Consider the following 22,183-nt stretch of genomic DNA (forward strand, 5'->3'; position numbering starts at 1 on the left):
AATATATTTATGTAAACTGTGATAATTTCTTTCAGGAGCTTTTGATGAATAAATGTTCAAAAGAGCAGCATTTAGTAAATGCATCCTTGCTGAAAGAAAGTTATAAATGTCTTTAAAAAAAATTTAAAAAGAAGAAAAAAAGACTTTCTAAACCCACATTGTTTACCGGTAGTGTAATTTAATATAATTTTATTTAACATAATTTATATTTTTAATATAATATAAAATAATTTAGATTTCCCTGACCAGAGTTAAAAATGTCTCAGTTATGTATATAACCCTCATTCCCTGAAGGAGGGGAGAGAGTACGTCGGAACTGACAGATGAATTGGGGATCGCTTTGAGAGACCAATCTACTATCGCATGCACATTGGCAAGCGATAATTGCATCAGCTGCTCTGCGCTGCAGTGCGAGTATATAATGAGCAGCAGGTGCATCACATATTTGCTTTTTCTGCTGAGGAGCCGAGCTAGTGACTCAGCAGTACAGCGGAGGTACAGCGACTGTGGAAACAGGACATACATCTCCTTTCCCTCTTTCAAGGAACAATGGTTACATATGCAACCGAGATGTTCCCTTTCAGTTAGTCATGTTCAATGTACGTCAGAACTGACTGACGAATTGGGTATATCTAGAAACACTCCATTGTCGCTGGCCCTTCCAGTGCTCTGCTTGAGAATCTTGGTCTGCCCCCAACTGTTGGAGTGAAAGTCAGGGCTCTAAGCAGAGAAGGGCAGTCACTGCTGTTTTGCAAGACTCACTCAGTGTGACTATTGGATAACGCTGGGAAAGCTTGCCCTTGAAGGAAAAAATGGAATGAGACCACATCCTGCCTGTAGGAAGGTGAAACATATGTTACACATATGGACAAGCCAACATATGGAAGTCTATGGGGTGGTTCCAGCCTAGTTCTAGGGGGGAAAGAACACCAGCAGAGATGACAGAGCAGGCTTTGTCGAGAAAAAGACACGGGATAGCTGGACTGGGTACCCTTACCGTGGAAGAAAACACATGTGGGATCGCCGCAGGGATCACTACATATGGACATCCAGCCTAACACAGGTTCCACAAAGCATACAAGTGTAGGCCTGGCATCAGATGCTCCGCCATGTCTGACTGTCGGGGGTGATGGAGGAACTCTACAGGGTTGACCATTTCTGGGGAACAGTACTGGAGCAATAGATGCACGTATCTGACCCAGCAGGTGGGAGTGGAGTTGCAAGCCGACACTTATAACGGGTCCTTCATGCTACTGGCTACTGGAGGCGAGTATACAGGAAGATACTGGCTCTAAACGAAGGCTATAGAATGTAGCGACTGTGTTAGGTGTTGCCCAGCCCACAGCTCTACAAATATCTGTCAGCGAGGCACCTTGAGTCAGTGCACAGGTGGACAAACTTCTAGCTGAGTATGCTCACAACCCAAACAGGCAAGGCATGTCTTGGTATTGGTACGCCAAGACAATAGCATCCACTGTCCAGTGGGCTAACCTCTGCTTGGAGACAGCCTTTCCCTTCTGCTGGACTCTGTAACAGACAAAGAGCTGGTCTGAGGTCCTAAAGCTTTGCATTCTGTCCAGCCGCAGAGCTCGGACGGGATGGAGAAAAGCCAGGGCTGGGTCTGCTTCCTCTGAGGGCAGTGCTTGCAGGTTTACTACCTGGTCCCTGAAGGTAGTGGTAGGAACCTTGGGCACATATCCAGACCAGGGTCTCAGGACAACGTGAGAGTTGGCCGGCCTGAATTCTAGGAATGCTTGCAGGTCCCCTATCCTCTTGATGGAAGCCAATGCAGTCAGGAGATCTGTCTTTAGTGACAGAATTTTCAACTCAGCTGACAGCAAAGGTTCAAATGGAGGTCTCTGCAGTGCCGTGAGCACCAGAAACAGGTCCCAAGAGGGTACTGAGGTAGGACATGGACGGTCTAACCTCTTCGCCCCTCTGCGGAACCTGATAACCAGGTCATGCTTACCAAGAGACTTACCATCAACTGCATTGTGATGTGTGACTATTGCGGCAACATACACTTTCAGGGTGAAGGGAGACAGCCTTTGCTTCAACCCCTCTTGCAGGAAGGAAAGCATGACTCTGACTGGACATCTTCGGGGGTCTTCCCGGTGGGAAGCACACCATTCAACGAACAGGTTCCACTTTAAAGTATAGAGGCACCTCTTAGAGGGGGCTCTAGCAGAAGTGATGGTGTCTACCACTGATTGGAGTAGGTCACCTAGAACCTCTGCCTCCTCAGAAGAGGCCCCCTATCAGCTGGACCACCTGGGGATGGAGTCACCACTCTCTCGGAAGCGCAGGCTGTCATGAGAGCTCATCGGCTGCACGATTGAGCAGCCCAGGGATGTGAATAGAAGGGTCCGACCATGGGCTGAAGGCTTGGCGACAGTACGGAGTTATGGACACCCGGTGCGTGCTGCTCTGCCATGCCCATCTTGGGACTCGGCCGTGAAGCCACTGCTGAAATGGCCTCATATGAAGCAACCTGAGCGGCGTTACTGTGGCTGTGGAAGCCATATGCCCCAGGAGCCCCTGAAAAAGTTTCAGTGGGGCTGCTGTCCTGCCTCTAAATGAATTCAAGTAGTTCAACGCTGACTGGACGCGCTCCTCTGAGTCATGCTGTCCGGTTGACTGAGGACAACTCCATGGTGAGAAAAGAGATCCTCTGCACAGGGGAGAGTTTGCTCTTTTCCCAGTTGACCTGAAGTCCCTTGCGACCTTCGTAAAGACGCAAGGCGACAGGGACAGCCCGAAGGGTAGGAGTTTGTACTGATATGCTCGACCCTCGAACGCAAAACGTAGGAATGGTCTGTGTCGAAAGAGAATCAAGACATGAAAGTATCGATCGCTGCAAACCAATCTCGGGGATGGATGCATTCGAAAATGCGCTTCTATATTAACATTTTGAACGGAAGCTTGTGCAGGGCCAGGTACAAGATTGGCTGTAATCCACCACCTTTCTTGTTCACAGTGAAGGAGGGGCTGTAAAACCCTGTCTTCATATCAGCGGGAGGTACCGGCTCGATCTCGTCCTTCGCTAGTAGGATGTCGTTCTCTGTCTGTAAGACAGGGGCATCACAGCTCTGCACACACAGAGGAACTTGCGGGGATACCGTGTGAACTGAATCGCATAGCCGAGTCTGATGGTACAGATGAGCCAGGCGTGCAAGCGGGACCAATGGGGTGGGGCAGCAAGGTGGAACACGGGGGGGGACTCTTGGCGAAAACAGGCAGAGGCGCTGCAGCCGACGACTGGGTGGAGGCAGCAGCTGGTCGCCAGGGCAGGATATGCTTGATTGCTGCTGTTCTGCTGAAAACTGCTGGGCAAAGTTTTCAACAGCTTCACCGCAGAGGCCTGCCTGACAGACAGGGGCGTTGAGGTATCAAACGTGCTCCTGGACCACTAATGTGGACATTGCATGACCCAGGGAGTGTGCAGTAACTTTCGTCACCCGTAGGGTGAGGTCCGTCGCTGTATGCAGTTCCTGCATAACTCCTGGGTCAGAACTACCCTCATGCAGTTCCTTGAGCTCTTTGGACTGGTAGACCTGCAGGAGTGTCATGGCATGCAGGGTGGAAGTGGCTCCTCCACAAGCTGTGTAAGCCTTGCCCACCAGAGAAGACTAGAACTTACACACTCTGGAGGGAAGATGCCGATTACCCTGCCAAGAGGTAGCGGTCTTGGGACACGGTTGCATTGCCACTGACCGCTCCACTGGGGGGAGCTCCACGTACCCCTTAGGCACCCCGCATTGAGCGCACATTCGGCGGAGCCCCAAAAGTAATGAATGGTATCACATGAGGCAGCAATCTCTCTTGGAAGCTCCACGGTTTGCAGTGTTGAAGTGGAGTGAGAAGCCCAAGGAGGTTGACTCAGCAGGCTATTCCTCACCGTGATCCTCAGGTCACCAAGGCTATTAAAACACTAGAACTACCAAGGCAGTCATTTTGACCGTTTTAAAGATTTGCAATGTAATAACTTTGTTGAAATAAAACCCATATAACTACAGTTCCATGACTTTTCTTAAATTAATGTAAATTTTATTTTAACATTGTTATTTTATTAAAATTACAAAACACAAAAGAGTTCTGAGTATTTCTACCTTGAATGGCCATAGCGGTCAATTTGACCACACATATTACAGGCGTTGTATCTCCTCAGCGCTTTTTCCCCGCCGTTAAAGATGTGCGTAGCTGTTGCCTAGCAACCTTTCTCTGGCAGTTTTGTATGCTTTTGCTAAGCTAAAACGTAGCTTTACCGTCAAAATGGCAACAAGAAAGAAAATGACTGTCACTGAGGTTTTATCCTTGATTGAGAACATTGATGATGCAGAGTCTGATGGAGGAGCAGAGAGCGATGTCTCTTGGTCTCTTGACAGTTCGTCTGACACTGATTCTGAGAGTGATTCAGAAATAATTCCGGTTCGTAAAAAAAGATTTTCTAGATTTCATTAGAGGCTGCATAAAATTGTTTCCAATTCGTGTGGTCCAAACATTTCCGATAATGCTAAAGCATTGTAAACTCCAAAAGTCAAAATGTATTGAATAAAGACAGATGTAGTCATTTCCAAAATTCACAATATGTTTTTATCTAACGAAATATTCTGCTTCATTTTATATTTGTTGACATTTTGACTTTCAAAAACAACATTTTAACTGCGGTGAAAAACTTTGATCTCCAGCTTGCCGGATGCAAATTGCGGAAAGCAAATTGTGGTATGCACTTTTGTGGAAGGTCTAGTAGCTCTTACACAATAATATCACGAACATATTATATTATGTATGCTTAAATTACCCCACATTTTTCATAAAACATGACCATAGAAGCTTTGAAGTAAATATAACGACAAAAATGACATTCACTGCTGTCTGGTATGAACAGTCAAAATGACCGCTATTGGCAGTTCTAGTAGTTATAGAATTCCGGTAGTGCTAGTGTTAACCGAAGTAGGCTTCTTCTGAGCTGGCCCAGAAGAAGGACTAGATTGGGGAATATGCGAAGAGGTGCCATCTCATTCAAGGTATTAAAGTTTAGACCTTAACACCGCAATGGTCATGTTCCCTCAGTGAGAACATGAACCATCCATGAACGCCACCTCAGCATGCCTTTAGCCCAAACATGTGATGCACTGATCATGTCAGCCGGAGCCAGGTAACGACCACATCCAGAAACACGGTTTGAATGACATCTTGAAAAAGATGCAGGGTCAAACCATGTGTGCTCTTTTAGGATTTTGCTCTCTCTAGTGCTGAAACTCACAGGAAAATGGCCACAGCTACACAACAGTACGATAGTGAAAGCCTGTTGTGAGCACTCACACTCTCGTAGAAGACGCAACCTCTACAGCTGTATAAACACACTCTTTGAAGGCGCACTCTCTGTTTTTTTTTTTTATGTGTGTGTGTGTCAACGCTGTCACACCCGCACCTGCTTCGCAGAGGCTCCTTCCCAAAAAAACAGCTCGTCTTTTGAACAATCTCATAGAAAATGCAGAGCAGGAACAACACATGCTCGGCTCCAAAGCGAAAAGCAAATATGCAACGCACCTGCTGCTTATCATATACTTGTCTTGTGCTGCAGTGAGGAGCAGTTGATGAAAATATTGCATGCCATGCAATGTGCATTGGCTTGTTTTTGTTAGACTCGGAGTAGATTGGTCTCTCAAAGCAAACCCCAATTCGTCAGTCAGTTATGACGTACATCGAATGTGAAAACTGGAAGGGAACATCAGTTAATTGTGAGACAAATGTCCATATTATGCTTTTTTTTTTTGGGACCAAAACATCTATAGAATATAATGAAATATTTGTGATTTACATATTGCTTGCAAAAAACAAAACAAACAAACATATTTTATCAGATTACACTGTTAAATGGCAGTCAATAGATTAAGCAGCTAAATCTCGACTCCTCAACCCACTGATGAGAGTGATGAGGTATAAATGGAGGTAGGAGAGATGGGAAAAAGATCAGAAATCACAGAAAATTACTGGAGATGAATGAGAGGTTGTGTGTATGGTTATGGAACACCAGATGCATTAAGTTATTACCATTTTCAAAAATACAAATAACTGAAAGTGCTGCTTTTAATAGAAGTGATTGATGTTGTTAATTTTCAAATTGTTATAGAATTTGAGGTCCATGAGCTGAGATGTTACAATCATAGAAAAAAAAAAAAACTTAGGTCTGTTTGTGGTCTGTTTGAAGCTAGGCCATGATTCTTCTCAAATTCTTTGAGCTTTTGTGTTATATGCCCATGCAAATGTAAGTGATTGCCCAGTAAGGTGTTCTGAAAATCACATTGTTTTGTAGTTCCTTAGGTGTTGTTTTGTGATTGTCAACATTTTTACAGTCCCAAGTGAAAATGGCTTATCACAAAGTTTATATGGCTTGAGTCCCTCCTTCAGGGAACATTATTTTTTTAATCAAAATTTTTTTAGAAGTTTGGTTAAGCTGTTAAACACAACCACCTGTTGACCAAATTGATGATTGTTTTGTTTTCTTCCTCAGGTTTCTCCAGGATAATTGCATTGGCACTGTTTCCATTCACGCTTTTAGTGGACTATATAAGCTGCAAAAACTGTAAGTGTATGTTTTTTTTTTGTTGTTTTTTTTTTAATATAATGAAAAGTTCAAATTCTGCTGTAAAGCAGCTGTAGCAAGATAATAGTGTCATTATTCAACTCAATTTAGTTCAGTTCAATAATGGTGTATATATATATATATATATATATATATATATATATATATATATATATATATATATATATATATACAGTATAATATATATGTTTCCATGGCACCTAGGCATGTAGACTGCTTCTACAAACATTTGTGAAAGAAGGTCACTCTCAAGAGCTCAGTGAATTCAAGTATGCTACCGTGATAAGTTGCCATCTGTGCAATAAGTCCATTTGCGAAATTTCCTTATTACTAAATATTCTACAGTCAACTGTTAGTGGTATCATAAAGTGGAAGCAATTGGGAACAACAGCAACTCAGCCACGAAGTGGTAGGGCACGTAAAATCACAGAGCGGGGTCAGCGCATGCTGTGGCCTTCAGATTAGATCAAGAACAGTGCGTAGAGAGCTTCATGTAATGGGTTTCTATGGCCGAGCAGCTGCATCCAAGGCTTACATCATCAAGTGCAATGCAATGTGTCAAATGCAGTGGTGTTAAGCACGCCGAGCAGTGGACTCTAGAGCTGTGGAGACGTGTTCTCTGGAGTGACGAATCACGCTTCTCTGTCTGGCAATCTGATGGGCGAGTTTGGGTTTGGTGGTTGCCAGGAGAACGGTACTTGCCTGACTGCATTGTGCCAAGTGTAAAGTTTGGTGGAGGGGGATTATGGTGTGGGGTTGTTTTTCAGGGGTTGGGCATGGCCCCTTAGTTTCAGTGAAAGGAACTCTTAATGCTTCAGCATACCAAGACATTTTGGACAGTTTTATGCTTCCAACTTTGTGGGAACAGTTTGGGGATGGTCCCTTCCTGTTCCAACATGACTGCACACCAGTGCACAAAGCAAGGTCCATAAAGACATGGATGAGCGAGTTTGGTGTGGTGAACTTGACTAACCTGCACCTCAACCCTGACCTTAACACCTTTGGGATGAATTAGAGCGGAGACTGCGAGCCAGTCCTTCTCGTCCAACATCAGCGGCTGACCTCGCAAATGTGCTTCTAGAAGAATAGTCAAAAATTCCCATAAACACATTCCTAAACCTTGTGGAAAGCCTTCCCAGAAGAGTTGAAGCTGTAATAGCTGCAAAGGGTGGGCCAACTCCATATTAAATCCTACAGTTTAAGAACGGGATGTCACTAAAGTTCATTTGCATGTAAAGGCAGAAGTCCCAATATAATTTTATATAATATAGCTCAATATAATTTCTCATTTTTGTGTTGCTTGCAGATCTTTGAGCCAGAATTGCATCTCCTTGCTTTTACCTGGAGTGTTCAGTGATCTTCATAAACTCAAGTGGTTGTGAGTACAACAATAAACAAGCTTTAAATGCTGTTTATATAGATATATATAGATATATAATGTTGTAAACAGTGATGGTGCTTTGTTTTTGTGGAAACCTTGATACCTTTTTCAGAAAATTCAGAAGAACAGCATACATTTGAAACAAATCTTTTGTAACATTACAAATGTTTTTACTGTCACTTTTGATCAATCAATAAATAAATAGTTAAAATAAAAATCTTACTGACCCCATACTTTTGAATGGTATTGTATCTGCAGTGAATCCACAAGTTATTCATTTATTAAATTAATTAGTCCTTTTGTTTGGCTGGTGGTTTAGGAACATTTTTGCCGGGTTTGAAGTGTTATTTAATCTTATTCAGGATTTTGGACGACAATCCCATAACAACAATTACAGCCAACACATTTACTGGCCTGAGTTCCCTATTCTTCCTGTAAGTCTTCATCCATACTTATTTATGAAGTGCTGCACTTGTTCATTTCATTCTTTTGTTTAAATAAATTCTTCAGAATCATTGTTTTATTTTTCCACCCAAGTTGCTTAAGTTGTAAAAAATATTGCTCTGAAAAATATAATATTTGTATTTTAAATAATTTAAGTCTTGCACTGTAGTTTTAAATGTCTGTACGAGGTGTCTGCTGACAGATTATGATGTTGTGGCTCACCACATTTAAACATCTGTACAGGTCAATGGTTAATACCTCTCTAGATCAGCTCCCCTCTGCTAGACTCTGCACCCATATGCCCTTACTCAGCTGGTTGTAAGTATCCTCTTTCCTTTTACTTACTTTAAATGTCATGACTTACAGGATTTTGAATTCAGTTAAGTTAGGAAGATGTTGATTGTTAATATTTTTTTCTGAAGAAAGACAAACATGAATAGTAATAAAAGTCATAATATTAAATGCCATGTAAAGGGGGGTCAGAATGACAATTTTCACCTGAGGGGGGAGAAAATAACAACTGAGAAAGATGGCAGCATTGTTATTTCATATTATACACATATAGGTAAACTATGTTGTCTTTAGCAATCCTTGTTGCATTATATACCAATGGAGACAGTTCAAAGTAATAAATACTCCGTGGAATATCTTTTGTTAATTATATAGCTCATTTCATTAAAAAATGGTCATTCAAATTGCTTTAAAAGACGACAGATAGTAAAACAAGAACTGCGTTAAACATTACTTGACGATGTTTGCTCTACAACGTCAACTGCACACACTCAAACCAAGCATTCTTATGAAGTTACATACATTTTTTTCTTTAAATAAACATAACGGCTTCAAAATTAGTTTCCAATATGGGTGTGTTCAATTTACATTATAGAGCAAAAGTTAAAGTATTATCAGGTTATGTTAACCACAGACCTTATTTTACTCAATAAATTGAAACCCCATTATAAAAACCCATAGGAAATTCTTGAGGAAACTAATGACGAACTAGACTTCCGGGTTTTGACATCATCCCTGCATAATATAAAAAAAACAAATAAAATAAATAAATTATAAACTATTCTAGTTATTTTTTTTATTGCTGACCAACTATTTACAATATACTATTATACTCAGTGTGTATTGCAAAAAATATCTACTTAAAATTCCAACACAGTGAAGCTTAGTAAAATTCTGTTGTGCATAGTGTTAGCATTTTTTGTTTCAGCATTATTTATTTATTTTAAAGAGCCCAGACATGTTTGAATGCTAGCTGGGTCTCATCCTTCTTGTTTTCTTGTTCACATCTCTTTGTAGTACAAGAACAGTGTGTACTCAGTTGCTAACGCACCGTTATTCTGTCCTTGGCCATGGCGTCCATCTTTGACAGCCAAGAGAAACAGGATGAGGCTGAATATTACTGATGTGTTTCTGATTGAAACAAAATAGTCTTAGGCCTTCAGTTGTCATGCTACTTTTTAATATATGTATATACCTGTCACATGTACATTACAATATGCCTGTATTATATTTACTTAATGTTGCATTATGAATTTTTACTGATCAATACATGACATGCTCTCTTAAAGGGATTTTGAGGGGAACCTTATTAAGACTTTGGGCTTGTCAACTTTACTCACTTGTGAACATCTTACTGTGCTGTAAGTATTAACAAATATGGTATCCTTATTGAGCTGAAGAGAAGTAAACAGCTAATTATACCATTTGTATGATAGGCTTTAAAGTCAGAAGACATCAGTCATTAAATCTAATTATAATGAAATTTAAATGTATAGTTAATGTACAACTACATAGTTCTTCCCAGGTGAAAAAAAAGTAATGTACTTAAAGTGCTCTATTTTTGTGCACTAATATTGTGCTCAATATACTAAAAATTCTTCTTTAGTACTTCTTAAGATAATCTTAAGAACATCTAAATGTACTCAACTGTGCTATTTTGAGACACCATGAAATATGAACTTTAAGTACATTAAAGAAATGTACTTTTTTCACCTGGGTTTAACTTAAAATGTTTAACTGACAGCTTCCAAATTAGGACCCTTTCGATGAGGTTTATGATCTTAAGTCTTCTCGTTCTTGGTACTTTTTAGGTCACTGAGAGCCAATCTCATCAAGAGTTTGCCGGAGAACACCTTCCAATCCCTGTGCATGATGGGAGACCTGTGAGTGACAATAAAACATTGTTGTGAATGAGTTTGTGCATCGAAACAAGGAACAAGAGAAAAGAGTTTTTAATGATTATATCGTTTGACATGTCCCCATTGCTTTTGCAGGGATCTGTCCAGTAACTTAATAAAGGAACTGCCAATCAGTATTTTCAAGGATTTACCCTCATTGCAAATTCTGTGAGTAATAGCAGTCAGATGAATAAATTTGAATTATTAATAAAAAGAATATAAATATAAAATCTGCTTATCTTTATATACTGTATACACAATCTGTGTAACATTCATTCAGTCTTTTTTGATTTAATATTGAAAGTAGAAAAATAAGAAAAGATTTTAAAAAAAATTGAAAAAAAAAATTCATCCCCTCGTTCAGGGATGGAAACATGAAAGAAAGAAAAAACAGCTTGAATATTCAATCTCTACATGTGGGCAGGAATGAAACGCCCCTGTCCTCTGATTGGTCAGCCGAAGTTGTGTCGTCATCAGTTCTTCCTCATTTCCACACAGCAGAATAAGAGTCCTCCTCAGCTGCAGCTGTACAGATTCTTAACACATTTATTGCAACTACATTTTTATCTTTTAATCTCACCAAATAACCAGACTAACAAATGGCTTGACTCAAACCATACAGGGGCAGCAGAGCCTAGACAGGGCTTTCTTTTGTGTAGACATAAATTCACCTGTGGCTATCTCTACGTTTGTCAGAAAATGAATGTTCCTCACATCTTTTCCCGTACATTGCCCATTAGTCTAATTCTTTGGTTCTCTTTCATAGGTTCACTCGATGCTGCGTAGCTATTTTTGAAGCCCATATAGAATCACGGCCAAAGCGGCCATTTTAGCCCTTCTGCTACAGTTTATCTGACCCAAATTTTGAATTGTTATTCAAGTGTTTCTTCATCTGCACTTCAGCGACTGCAACAGTGGAACTCAGTTCTACTTGTGGTGAAGCGCCATGGAGTTTCGTCGTTGTACATCGCCGTGTTCTCGCTTCATTGCGAGCGACGACCCACACAGTAAGTGTGTTAAATATTTGGGTTTTTCGCAAGCGTGTGAGGCTGTTCATGGCACTTCTGCTTGATTATCTGTGCCCTAGCCTGGAGGCACGTGAGGCCGTTTCCTTTGGGCTAGACGATGTTATTTACACTGCAGCGTCCGACTCTGAGGATTTTGGGCCTGCATCAGCTGACGCTCTCCCGCCCGGCAGACAGGAAGCGTGGCCTTCTGCGGCCTACTCAGAGCTTATCTACATGCTTTTGCGCACTACAGAGAAGCTCGTTACTGATTGGCCCAACGAGCCCCGCGAATCCTAGTCATCTAAACTTCAGCAGCCCCAGTTCTAGCCCAGTACGGAGAAAGCTGCCCTTTTTCAGTGATCTGCATAGTGTGATTTCCAGAACCTGGAAGCAGCCGTTTTCCACCCGCTTGACTAATGTGGCAGCCGCTGATTTCAACAACCTTGTTGGTTCTGTGGAGCAGGGCTAAACCACCATTCCAGCGATTGAAGACATGCTGGCTACACACCTCTCTCCATCTTCGGCTCCTTCTTGGAAGTCCCGTCCCCTCCTTCCATCTAAACCATGCAGGACTACTTCCGCCCTTATCAGAAAGTCCATGGCAGCTGGTCAGGCTGGCATGGCCCTTCATATAATGGCCATTCTCCAAGCCTACCAGGCGGATGTTTTGAAAGAGGGTGATGGTCTGATGCCGGAAGCGGTCGAGGAGCTCTGCAGAGCCACAGATTTGGCCTTAAGAGACATACCGCTTGTGCTATAAGGCACTCCATGGCGGGCTTGGTGGCTGCAGAGCGCCACCTATGGCACAATCTGGAGGTGGTGTTCCTCATGGATGCCCCTATCTCTCAGTCTGTTTTTTTTCAGGGAGGCATCAACACGGTGGTTGACAAATTTCATTCAGCCAAGTCCCAATCAGCTGCACTCAGGCAGTTTATGCCCAGGAGAGTTAGGGACTCTTCTATCATCTCCACCTCTCTACCCAGAAAGCGCTTCTCGCATAGGAAGGAGTCCGCCAGTAGGAGAAGTGATCCAGTTCATCCCCCACTGATTACGGTTTGGGGAGCCCGTGGTCGCCCATTGCCCCGCAAGTGACCCCATAGGCGTCTTGAGGTGAAGTGGCCCAGCGAGCCCTCCGCTCCAGCTCCTTCGAGTTGCTCCTGACTCTCACGCCAGAAAGAGGAAAGCTTCCACTGCCTTCCGAGGTTGAGAAAGACCGTGCCAGCATTTCTGCCCACCTCTCACTCGCTCTCCTCATCCAGCTCTGTCACATCCGCCGCCCAGCACATTTCAGTGTGCAGTATTTGATCAGCCCCAACCCTTTTCATCACGGGAGATAGGACGCGTGATAAGCTTTCTCCCCTCACCGCTGATTTGTGTGTTGCCTGCTGCTCGCGTAATCAGAGACACGTGCAGTTTTCACCAGGAGCCGGCAGACCCTATATCTGTCACACAGGCTGTGGGCCCTACCTTATAAACCTCAGAAGAGTATTGTGTTTAATATCTCTGTTGAGCTCCGGATGACAGACAGTCAGAATGATTTTGCGTTAATAGGCCTATATACCCAAGTCAATGCATAATTCTTTCCTTTTTGTATTAGTGTTTAAAAATTATTTAATTCACAACTAATTTAACAATTTATATCTTCATTTAATATTTTTTAAATCTTACTGGGCGACCAAGGTATGACAGATGTCATACCCTGCCATACCCAATTGAAGCAAAGTGTAGGTGAATTTGTCTATACAGAAGAAAGCCCTGTCTGGGCTCTGCCCCGGTACGGTTTGTGTCGAGAAAAAGATGAAATGTAGTTGCAATAAACACCGTCCGTACAACTGCAGCTGAGGAGGACTATCATTCTGCTGCGTGGAAATGAGGAAGAACTGATGATGGCATGACTTACGCTGACCAATCAGAAGAAATGGGCGTTTCATTCCCACACACATGTAGATATCAAATATTCCAGCTGTTGTTTTTTTTCATTTTTCCATCCCTGAATGAAAAACGAAACAATTTAGTTGATTTCTTGTTTTTTCTATTTTTACATTTTAAATAAAAAAACAATGAAAGAATGATACATGGATTATACGTACATACAAGCTTGTTTTAAGTGTTGCTGTCTGTAACTAGTCTGTAACTTCATTATAACTGTTCATTATAACAGTTGTATTGAGTTTCACCATAAAATTGCCTACTGCATTTTCATTTGTAGAAATCTGTCCCAAAACCCACTGGACCACATCCACCCAGGCCAATTTAACCACCTATTTCAGCTCCAGTCTCTGTAAGTAATAGCATTATCTAAGGTTTTCATGAGTTTTTTTCATGAGTTTTTTTTGTTGTTTTTTTTAACAATATATGATACTTATTTTGATATGCAGTAGTGTCCACACAACAAAGGTTTTCCAAATTAAATGAGTCTCACATGGAGTCGAGTTAGTGTTTGTGGGCTTGTTTCATGCTGCAGCACAGATTGACTATAAGAAAACCAGTCTGTGTGCCAGATTTGCAAATTCTAGTATTCACTGAGGCTTAGAGCTTGCAGGTGACTGGACAATGGTCAAATAGCGGAATAACCAAAGGCTCTTGAACACTAAAACTTCTATGTTTCTGCAGTGGCCTGGAGGGTGTGGAGATCCCAAATATCCAGACAAGCATGTTCCGGCCCATGGATAACCTCTCCTACATGTGAGTATCTCATTCTGCTTTCAGTTAGTTTGAATTACACCTGCAAATTCACAAGAGGTGAAAAGATGACATGTTTATAATTTAAATCCTTGTAGGGCTGGCTGGGGGCAAATAAATAAAAAATAAACATTTAATGACACCACTTCACTTGAACGTTTTGGCACACCAGCCACAACTAGTACAAATAGCGTCTTCCTCTTTAAGCTCTCTCATTCTGCAAAAGAACTGTCCAGATATCAGCTGTCTTCTGTAACAGAATACTAGACTCAGAGACAGGATTATCATCAAACCCAAACAGGTATTTATTGAACAGATGGAATATACAGATGAAGCAGGTGATTAATAGCCAAGTCACTATTAATCGAGTTACTGATGACTGATGAATAGTGAATAACAAAGTCATTTCTTTTTACCAGGTAGCTTAGGATGAGATGACCGGTGAGTGGAGGAGACTGGAGAGCATACATTTCTTGGATGGTTGGAATATGTGAGTAGCAGAGTGGAGAACAGGTAAGGATACACAGGTAGGTAATTGGAGAGGCTTACTAGGAGAATGCTTTAGGAATATGAGGAGATCTCATGTAGAGTTGTAGAGTTGGTAAGTAGATCAGGTAAGGAGTCAGTAATCCACATTGGAGACCAGACAATGAGTGAATGAGAAGTATATGCTCTTATACCGTGGTTCATGAGTGAGCTGATGAGGGAAAGGTATGGGTGATTAGAATTCTAGAGAGAGGGAGCGCTGGGTGTGTGTGAAGGAGGAGCCTGGTAACACAGTGACAGTACCCCCTCCACGGCTCGCTTCTGAGGAAGTGTGGAAGGCTGTAAGGAGGGTTGGATACAAGATGTCATCCCTAGGAACCCATGATCTTTCCTCGGGTCCGTATTCTTCCCACTCTAGAGGTATACAAGGCCTCAAACTTCCATCTTTCTTGGCCATGAAAAAAGAAGCTTAAGGCAGCAGGGGAAGTCGAGGGACAGATGTAGCCTTGCTCAAGCACAGTGTTTCCCAACCCTGTTCCTGGAGGCACACCAACACTACACATTTTTGAACTCTTCCTAATCAAACACCTGATCTAACTCATCAGCTCATTAGTAAAGACTCCAAGACCAGAAATATATGGGTCAGATAAGGGAGATATCCAAAATGTGCACTGTTGGTGTGCCTCCAGGAACAGGGTTGGGAAACACTGCTCTAGCGCCTCCTATGGCCTTCTGTTTGGGGATGGAGAGTGGGTAGATCTTGCCACAGGGCACTGGCTCACCCTTCAGGAGGTCTATAGTGCAGTCCCATGGTCTGTACGGTGGTAGCTGTGAGGCTTGTTTTGGGCAAAATACATCTCTGAAGGGGGCGTAGCAGTCGGGGATGTCAACAGACTGCTGTTCAACTGGGCTATCGATGGAAGAGGAGTGTAGTGGAATTGACTTGGATTGAGGTAAGAGGTAGATTTGGGAAACAGTCAGAGCCAGTAGACCAGGAGAGCACTGGATGATGCTTTACGAGTGCCCTAAGAGGATGTCAGTGGTGGACTTCTCCAGAACCAGCTATTTGATGGGCTCAAAATGGAATAGACCGACTTGTAGTTTCAGGGAACTAACATTGTCCCGGCTGAGCGGCATTCCCGTTATGGATTGTACTTTGTATTGGGTCTCGTTGCAGCTCTTCTTGATCTTGAGATAAAGGCAGAGTTCTCCGGTTAGGAAATTGCTGGCTGACCCAGAGTCAATAAGGGCGCTGACCGAAATGGAGACATTAGATGCAGTAAGACATACAATAGTGGTGAGTGGAGTAGAATTAATAGTGGGATTGTGAACAACACTCACCACGGGACGAGGAGGATGGATGGGACATGTAGAGATCACATGTCTCCTGGCTCAGCAGTACAAGCATAGACCCTGGGTTGGCAGTCTCTGTCACTTGGCCGGTGAAAGTTGTGTGGTTTCAACTTGCATGGGTTCCATTGCTGCTTCTGGGGGCTGACATACTCTGGCTGGTGAGGTGGAACGGAACGGAGGACTGCTGACCCTGTCTGAGTTCCATACATCCTTGCACATGATGAGCCACTCTGATGGACAGTTGGATTAATTTTTAGAGGCCGATGGCATCATCATATGCAGTGAGATGCAGTCGCTGGCTAGCCTCTAGTCCCTGCTGATAGATTGTCAGGAACGAGCGCTCATTCCATCCACTGGCAGCTGTGACTGTGTGGAATTTCAAAGCTTAGTCATTAATGGAACTTTTTTGCTTGTTTTAAATGGTAAAGTTTAGAAGAAACGCAAACAGGTTTTCCAAAAAACTTCTCAGAAATGCGTAACAAAAGAGTTGAGAATTTTTATGGCTAGCCCGTTTTGCTGCCAGACTGTTTCAGCCCATTGGAGCGCTCGCCCCACCAGCAGGGATAGTGACAAATGCTACCTTGGCTTGTTCAGTTGGTAAGCGATGTGGCTGCATTTCCAGGGCCAAAGAACACTGGAGGAGAAATCCATTGTGGTGGTGCTTGGTGTGGTGAGTGCTCTTTGTAGCACATAATTTGAATTGCTCATGCTGCTTGTGGTATACTAAGAGAAAAGAAGCACAGATGTCGTTTAACAGTTTATTTATGCAGCAGAGGGGCACAGAAAAAAGGTGAGTAAACATGACAGTAGGCTGTCATATAATATAATACAATAAACTTAATTAATTGACCAGTTCTCTTATCTTTACAGGAATGGTGAAAGATCGTGACTTCTGAATCCTGGAATGCACACACCTCCGTTGATGCAGGTAAGTGAAGTCTAGGTGAGTAGAAGAGTGAATGATGATGAAGAAGTGCGACAATGGGGATAGACGATGGAGCAGGGATCCTCAGAAGAGACAGTGGAGAATCATGAGGAACAATGGGGATCAGAATCACTGGAGGTAAGTATCACAGGTAAATGTTTTGTTGGTAGAGAGTCCTTAGTCTGTAGTGAGACCAGACAATGAATGCAACTGAGGTGTGTGCTTAAATGCAGTGGCTGATTGAGGTGCAGATGGTAAACAGGTGCAGGTGAATATTATAGTGCTGTGAAGATGGAGCCTGGTGAATCTGTGACAATAATATAATATAATATAGCTGCAAGCAGCAATTACGGGGCCAAGCACAAAAACGGCACAAGAAGCCAGCCAACATGGCTGGGAGCATCAGACCAACAGCAGCAGTGAGCAATTAGAAAAAAAAAGTTAATAGAATTTTTGTCAAGTTTGTTATAACTTTTGACCACAAGGTGGTGCTGGTCCAAAACTTCTCATACTCCTTCAGGGCATTTTCCTGATGACCCATACCAAATTTATGAATTTTGGTCAAACCCATCAGAAGTTATAAGCAAAAATAGCCATTTTTCATATCTCCACTCCAGTAGGTGGCGCTGCGCCGAAACACTGTATGATGCCTCAGGTCATGCTTGTGATGACATGTACCAAGTTTGGTCTGAATATGATAAAGCATTGCAGAGATACAGCTGCAAGAGTCATTTTTGCATCATATCTCAAATTGTTTGCTCTGGTATACGAAAACGGTTTGACTTATCGACTTGAAATCCATAACTTTTTGTCGACATGGTCTGAAGATGACACGATTCAATTTTGGTGAAAATCGGAGCAACGGTCTAGGAGGAGTTCGAAAAAGTAGGTTTTTAAAGAAAAACAATATGGCGGACAGGAAGTTTAGCTAACTATGGCAAACTTGATATCTATGTTCTCAGCATGACCCACAGAATCTACTGAGACCAGTTTCATTACAATCGGTTAATATAGTCAAAAGTTATTAGCATTTTTGTAAATTTTGTTATAACTTTTGACCACAAGGTGGCGCTGGTCCGAAACTTATTAAGCTCATTCAGGACATTATGCTGATGACCCATACCGAGTTTCATAATGATACGCTAATGCGTTCGTAAAATACAGCATTTTAGCACAAAATTCAAAATGGCCGACAGCTGAAATGGCCAATATGGGAAAATTGGATATCGTTCGACTCAAGATGATGCCCCAAATCCAACGAGACCAAATTCATGATTTTTGGCCAAACCCATCAGAAGTTATAAGCAAAAATAGCCATTTATCATATCTCCGCATCACTAGGTGGCGCTGCGCCGAAACGCTGCATGTTGCCTCAGGTCATGCTTGTGATGCCATGTACCAAGTTTGGTCTGAATACGATAAAGCGTTGCGGAGATACAGCCTTATGTCTATTTTTGCAAGCACTACATACAATTTGTTTGTGTGTTTTTCGAAAACGGTTTGAGGAATCGACTTGAATTCCATAACTTTTTGTCAGCATGGTCTGAAGATGATGTGGTTCAATTTTCGTGAAAATCGGAGTAGCGGCCTAGGAGGAGTTCGAAAAAGTACGTTTTTCAGAAAATTCAAAATGGCGGAAATATTTTCATGACGGAAAATGACGTCATAGGCGATTCGTCTTGACCCAAGGAATCAGAGGAAAAAAGAATTTTGTTTCTAGCCCTTATGGTTCAAAAGTTATTGACATAAACATAAGTGCAACTTTGGACAGCTGGTGGCGCTAGAGGGATTGAGTTAGAGATTCCAAATTTGCTATGGGCATAGTTCAGACTGTCCTCTAACTGTGTGCCAAATTTCACAACTTTCCCGCAAGCGGTTCTATGGGCTGCCATAGACTTCAAGAGCGGAAGAAGAAACGGAAGAAGAATAATAATAAGCGTACGGAACGCCAACAGATACAATAGGTGCCTAAGCACCTTCGGTGCTTGGCCCCTAAATATAATATAATATAATATAATATAATATAATATAATATAATATAATATAATATAATATAATATGATATGATATGATATGATATGATATGATATGATATAATATAATATAATATAATATAATATAATATAATATGATATGATTAATATAATATAATATAATATAATATAATATAATATAATATGATATGATATGATATGATATGATATAATATAATATAATATAATATAATATAATATGATATGATATGATATGATATAATATAATATAATATAATATGATATAATATAACATAATATAATATAATAAATATAATATAATATAATATAATATAATTAATATAATATAATATAATATAATATAATATAATATAATATAATATAATATAATATAATATAATATAATATAATATAATATAATATAATATACAAGTCAATGGTTCTACCAGATGTTTGAAAAAGGGTAATTATTTTTACAGTTCCATTTGGTGCCACTAGAATCACAGGAATTACACACTTTAGTGTGAATTAACACATTACATAACATAAATATTGTTAAAATATGAATATTTTAAAAGATGAATTAAATATTTTAAAATATTAATTAAATATTCATATACTTTTTTTTCTCAGATATTTCAAGAAGTTCCAGTACTGCTCTTACGCCCCACATGTCCGGAAGTGTAAACCAAACTCAGACGGTCTCTCATCTTTTGAGGATCTGCTTGCTAATGTGGTCCTTCGTGTGTCTGTGTGGGTTATGGCTTTTATCACCTGCTTTGGGAATCTCTTTGTTATCGGGATGCGGACGGTCCTGCGTGCTGAGAACAACCTCCATGCCCTCTGCATTAAGGTTTTGTGCTGTGAGTACCAGAGGTATACATTTTACCAATGCCCAAATTTTATTAAACACTAAATATGCTTTATGATATGGTCTGAGTTATAAGCGTGTATCTGAGTTAAAGGCCAAGTGTTTTTAGAGATCGGGATTAATGACACCAGTGGGCACATCTATTTTCAGGGCTTATTTCTGCTATAATTGGCTGACTGTTATGAAACCAATGTGACGCAAGCAGAAGTAGCTGGCACTACTGGAAGAAATGGTTTTTCTAGGGCACCAAGCTCTCAAATTATAAGTGTTCCTGCACCCATAACGTCTTTACATCAAGGCATATTGTATATCACAAGCTATCTCTTATTTATTTATTTTTTAATTTAACTTAAAAATGATGTAAATTTTGTCTAACTGAAAAACTCTCTCTCCAATTACTTTCTGCATTCAGACAGGGATGTGTGACAGCAGTTATATACAATATTATTTCATTCTGGAAGAGCATTGCCTGAGATGTTTGAAAACCCTTTTCTCTAGGTTCTCTTGCTGTTTGTCTCTTTTAAACAAAGTGTCCCACTGTTGACACTCTCTCCACCTGACATTCAGCTTTGAAAGCTGTAGTGACTGAATGGGAAATCTATAACCCTGTAAAAATTCTATTCACACAGGATTCACTCTCTATTACAATCACTTTCAGTAATCAATTCTAACTCTTCCTGAAGTTCCCGGGCTGGTGCCATTAATCAGTGTACCCCGTTTGGTATGGGAAAGGCTTCTATTTTAGCCTGCAATGTCATTATCATGTGCTTCTGTCACGCACCTGTGCTATGCCTCGTAAAAATTGATTTCTGGCCTGCTGGTGTTGTGATTTGTCTTTTAAAAATAGCATTTTATATGTGCAGGAAATGCCCCAAAATTCTGGCACAAGACCAAAATGTAAATCTGGGCTTTTAGGAAGCTACTTTTTCATTAATGAGTTCTGCTTCTGGCATCCAATGAGTTATAGCTAAAGAGGAGCTATTTACCACAATGCTTCATTTATCTCTAGGTGCAGATTGCCTGATGGGGGTCTATCTGTTTTTTGTGGGGGTCTTTGATGTGAAGTTCCGTGGCGAGTACAACAAGAACGCTAAGCTGTGGATGGAGAGCCGGGAGTGTCGTACTATTGGCTTCCTGGCTATGCTTTCCTCTGAGGTTTCCGTCATGCTGCTCACGTATTTGACCATGGAGAAATTCCTAGTCATTGTTTTCCCTTTTAGCCACCTGCGACCAAGCAAGTGCCAAACATTTGCTGTCTTGACCTCTATATGGCTGCTGGGTATCTCTATAGCAGCAGTGCCTCTGCTTAATGAGGACATGTTTGGGAATTATTATGGACACAATGGAGTGTGTTTCCCCCTTCACTCGGAGCGTCTGGAAAAGCCCATTGCAAAGGGATATTCCACTGGAATTTTTCTTGGTGAGTTCTGGCTATGGTGAAAAATATTTGATTTAGTTATGAAGATTAAAGGAGTCATAGCTTTCCTTGCTCTTTTGAAATAAAAAGAGTTACTCCACTGTGATACTCTGATACTCCAATCCCCTTCCCAGATAATTTATTGAAAATAAGCTACAAAAATAACTCTTTCTGGCTTGATTTCACATTAACACATGACCACCCACATTTATTGGACAGATTTAACTATCGATGTTAATATTGTGAATGTTTTTGTGGAAACTGTAATACTTTATCAGGATTCTTTGATGAATATAAAGTTCTAAATAACAGCATTTATTTGAAATAGAAATATTTTGTAACAAAATATTCTGAAGAATATCTGTGTTGTATTTGCACCATATTCTGTTGACTGCTGCTGATAGCACTTGTTTATTAATGAGACAAACCATGTTGAATTGATGAAAGCTATTTTCCTGTGCATTGAACAGTATGCTCAGTGGTACACTTAAAGGGACAGATCACCCAAAAATAAAAATTCTGTCATCATTTATTCACCTTCAAGTTGTTCTAAACATGAATGAGTTTCACATAAAAGATTTTGAAAAATGCTGGTAACCAAAGATTTTCTGGTCCCCAATGACTTCCATAGATGTTTGATTACATTTTTCAAAATATCTTCTTTTGTGTTGAACAGAACAAATAAACTCTACAACAACTTGAGTAAATGATGACAGAATTTTTATTTTTGAGTGAACTATCCCTTTAAGACCTCTAAGACACAGTACAGAGATGGCCTTGACTTGTTTTCATTATGCTTTGTGCTATTGTCCAATCAGAGTTTT

General features: G+C 41.0%; 1 protein-coding gene across 1 annotated transcript in view; it reads left to right on the top strand.

The window, feature by feature from the left end:
- The window catches only part of rxfp2b (relaxin family peptide receptor 2b), a 37,861-nt gene that overhangs the window by 13,508 nt on the left and 2,170 nt on the right, over positions 1-22,183 (top strand). The window contains exons 6-16 of the mRNA XM_067366128.1: positions 6,518-6,589; positions 7,917-7,988; positions 8,354-8,425; positions 8,679-8,753; positions 10,016-10,087; positions 10,538-10,609; positions 10,721-10,792; positions 13,841-13,912; positions 14,245-14,316; positions 19,705-19,934; positions 20,952-21,362. Coding sequence (XP_067222229.1) covers positions 6,518-6,589; positions 7,917-7,988; positions 8,354-8,425; positions 8,679-8,753; positions 10,016-10,087; positions 10,538-10,609; positions 10,721-10,792; positions 13,841-13,912; positions 14,245-14,316; positions 19,705-19,934; positions 20,952-21,362 — 1,292 coding nt within the window. The remainder of the gene's footprint in view (positions 1-6,517; positions 6,590-7,916; positions 7,989-8,353; positions 8,426-8,678; positions 8,754-10,015; positions 10,088-10,537; positions 10,610-10,720; positions 10,793-13,840; positions 13,913-14,244; positions 14,317-19,704; positions 19,935-20,951; positions 21,363-22,183) is intronic.

Source organism: Chanodichthys erythropterus, chromosome 17 (assembly GCF_024489055.1).
Source record: "Chanodichthys erythropterus isolate Z2021 chromosome 17, ASM2448905v1, whole genome shotgun sequence".
NCBI lineage: Eukaryota > Metazoa > Chordata > Actinopteri > Cypriniformes > Xenocyprididae > Chanodichthys > Chanodichthys erythropterus.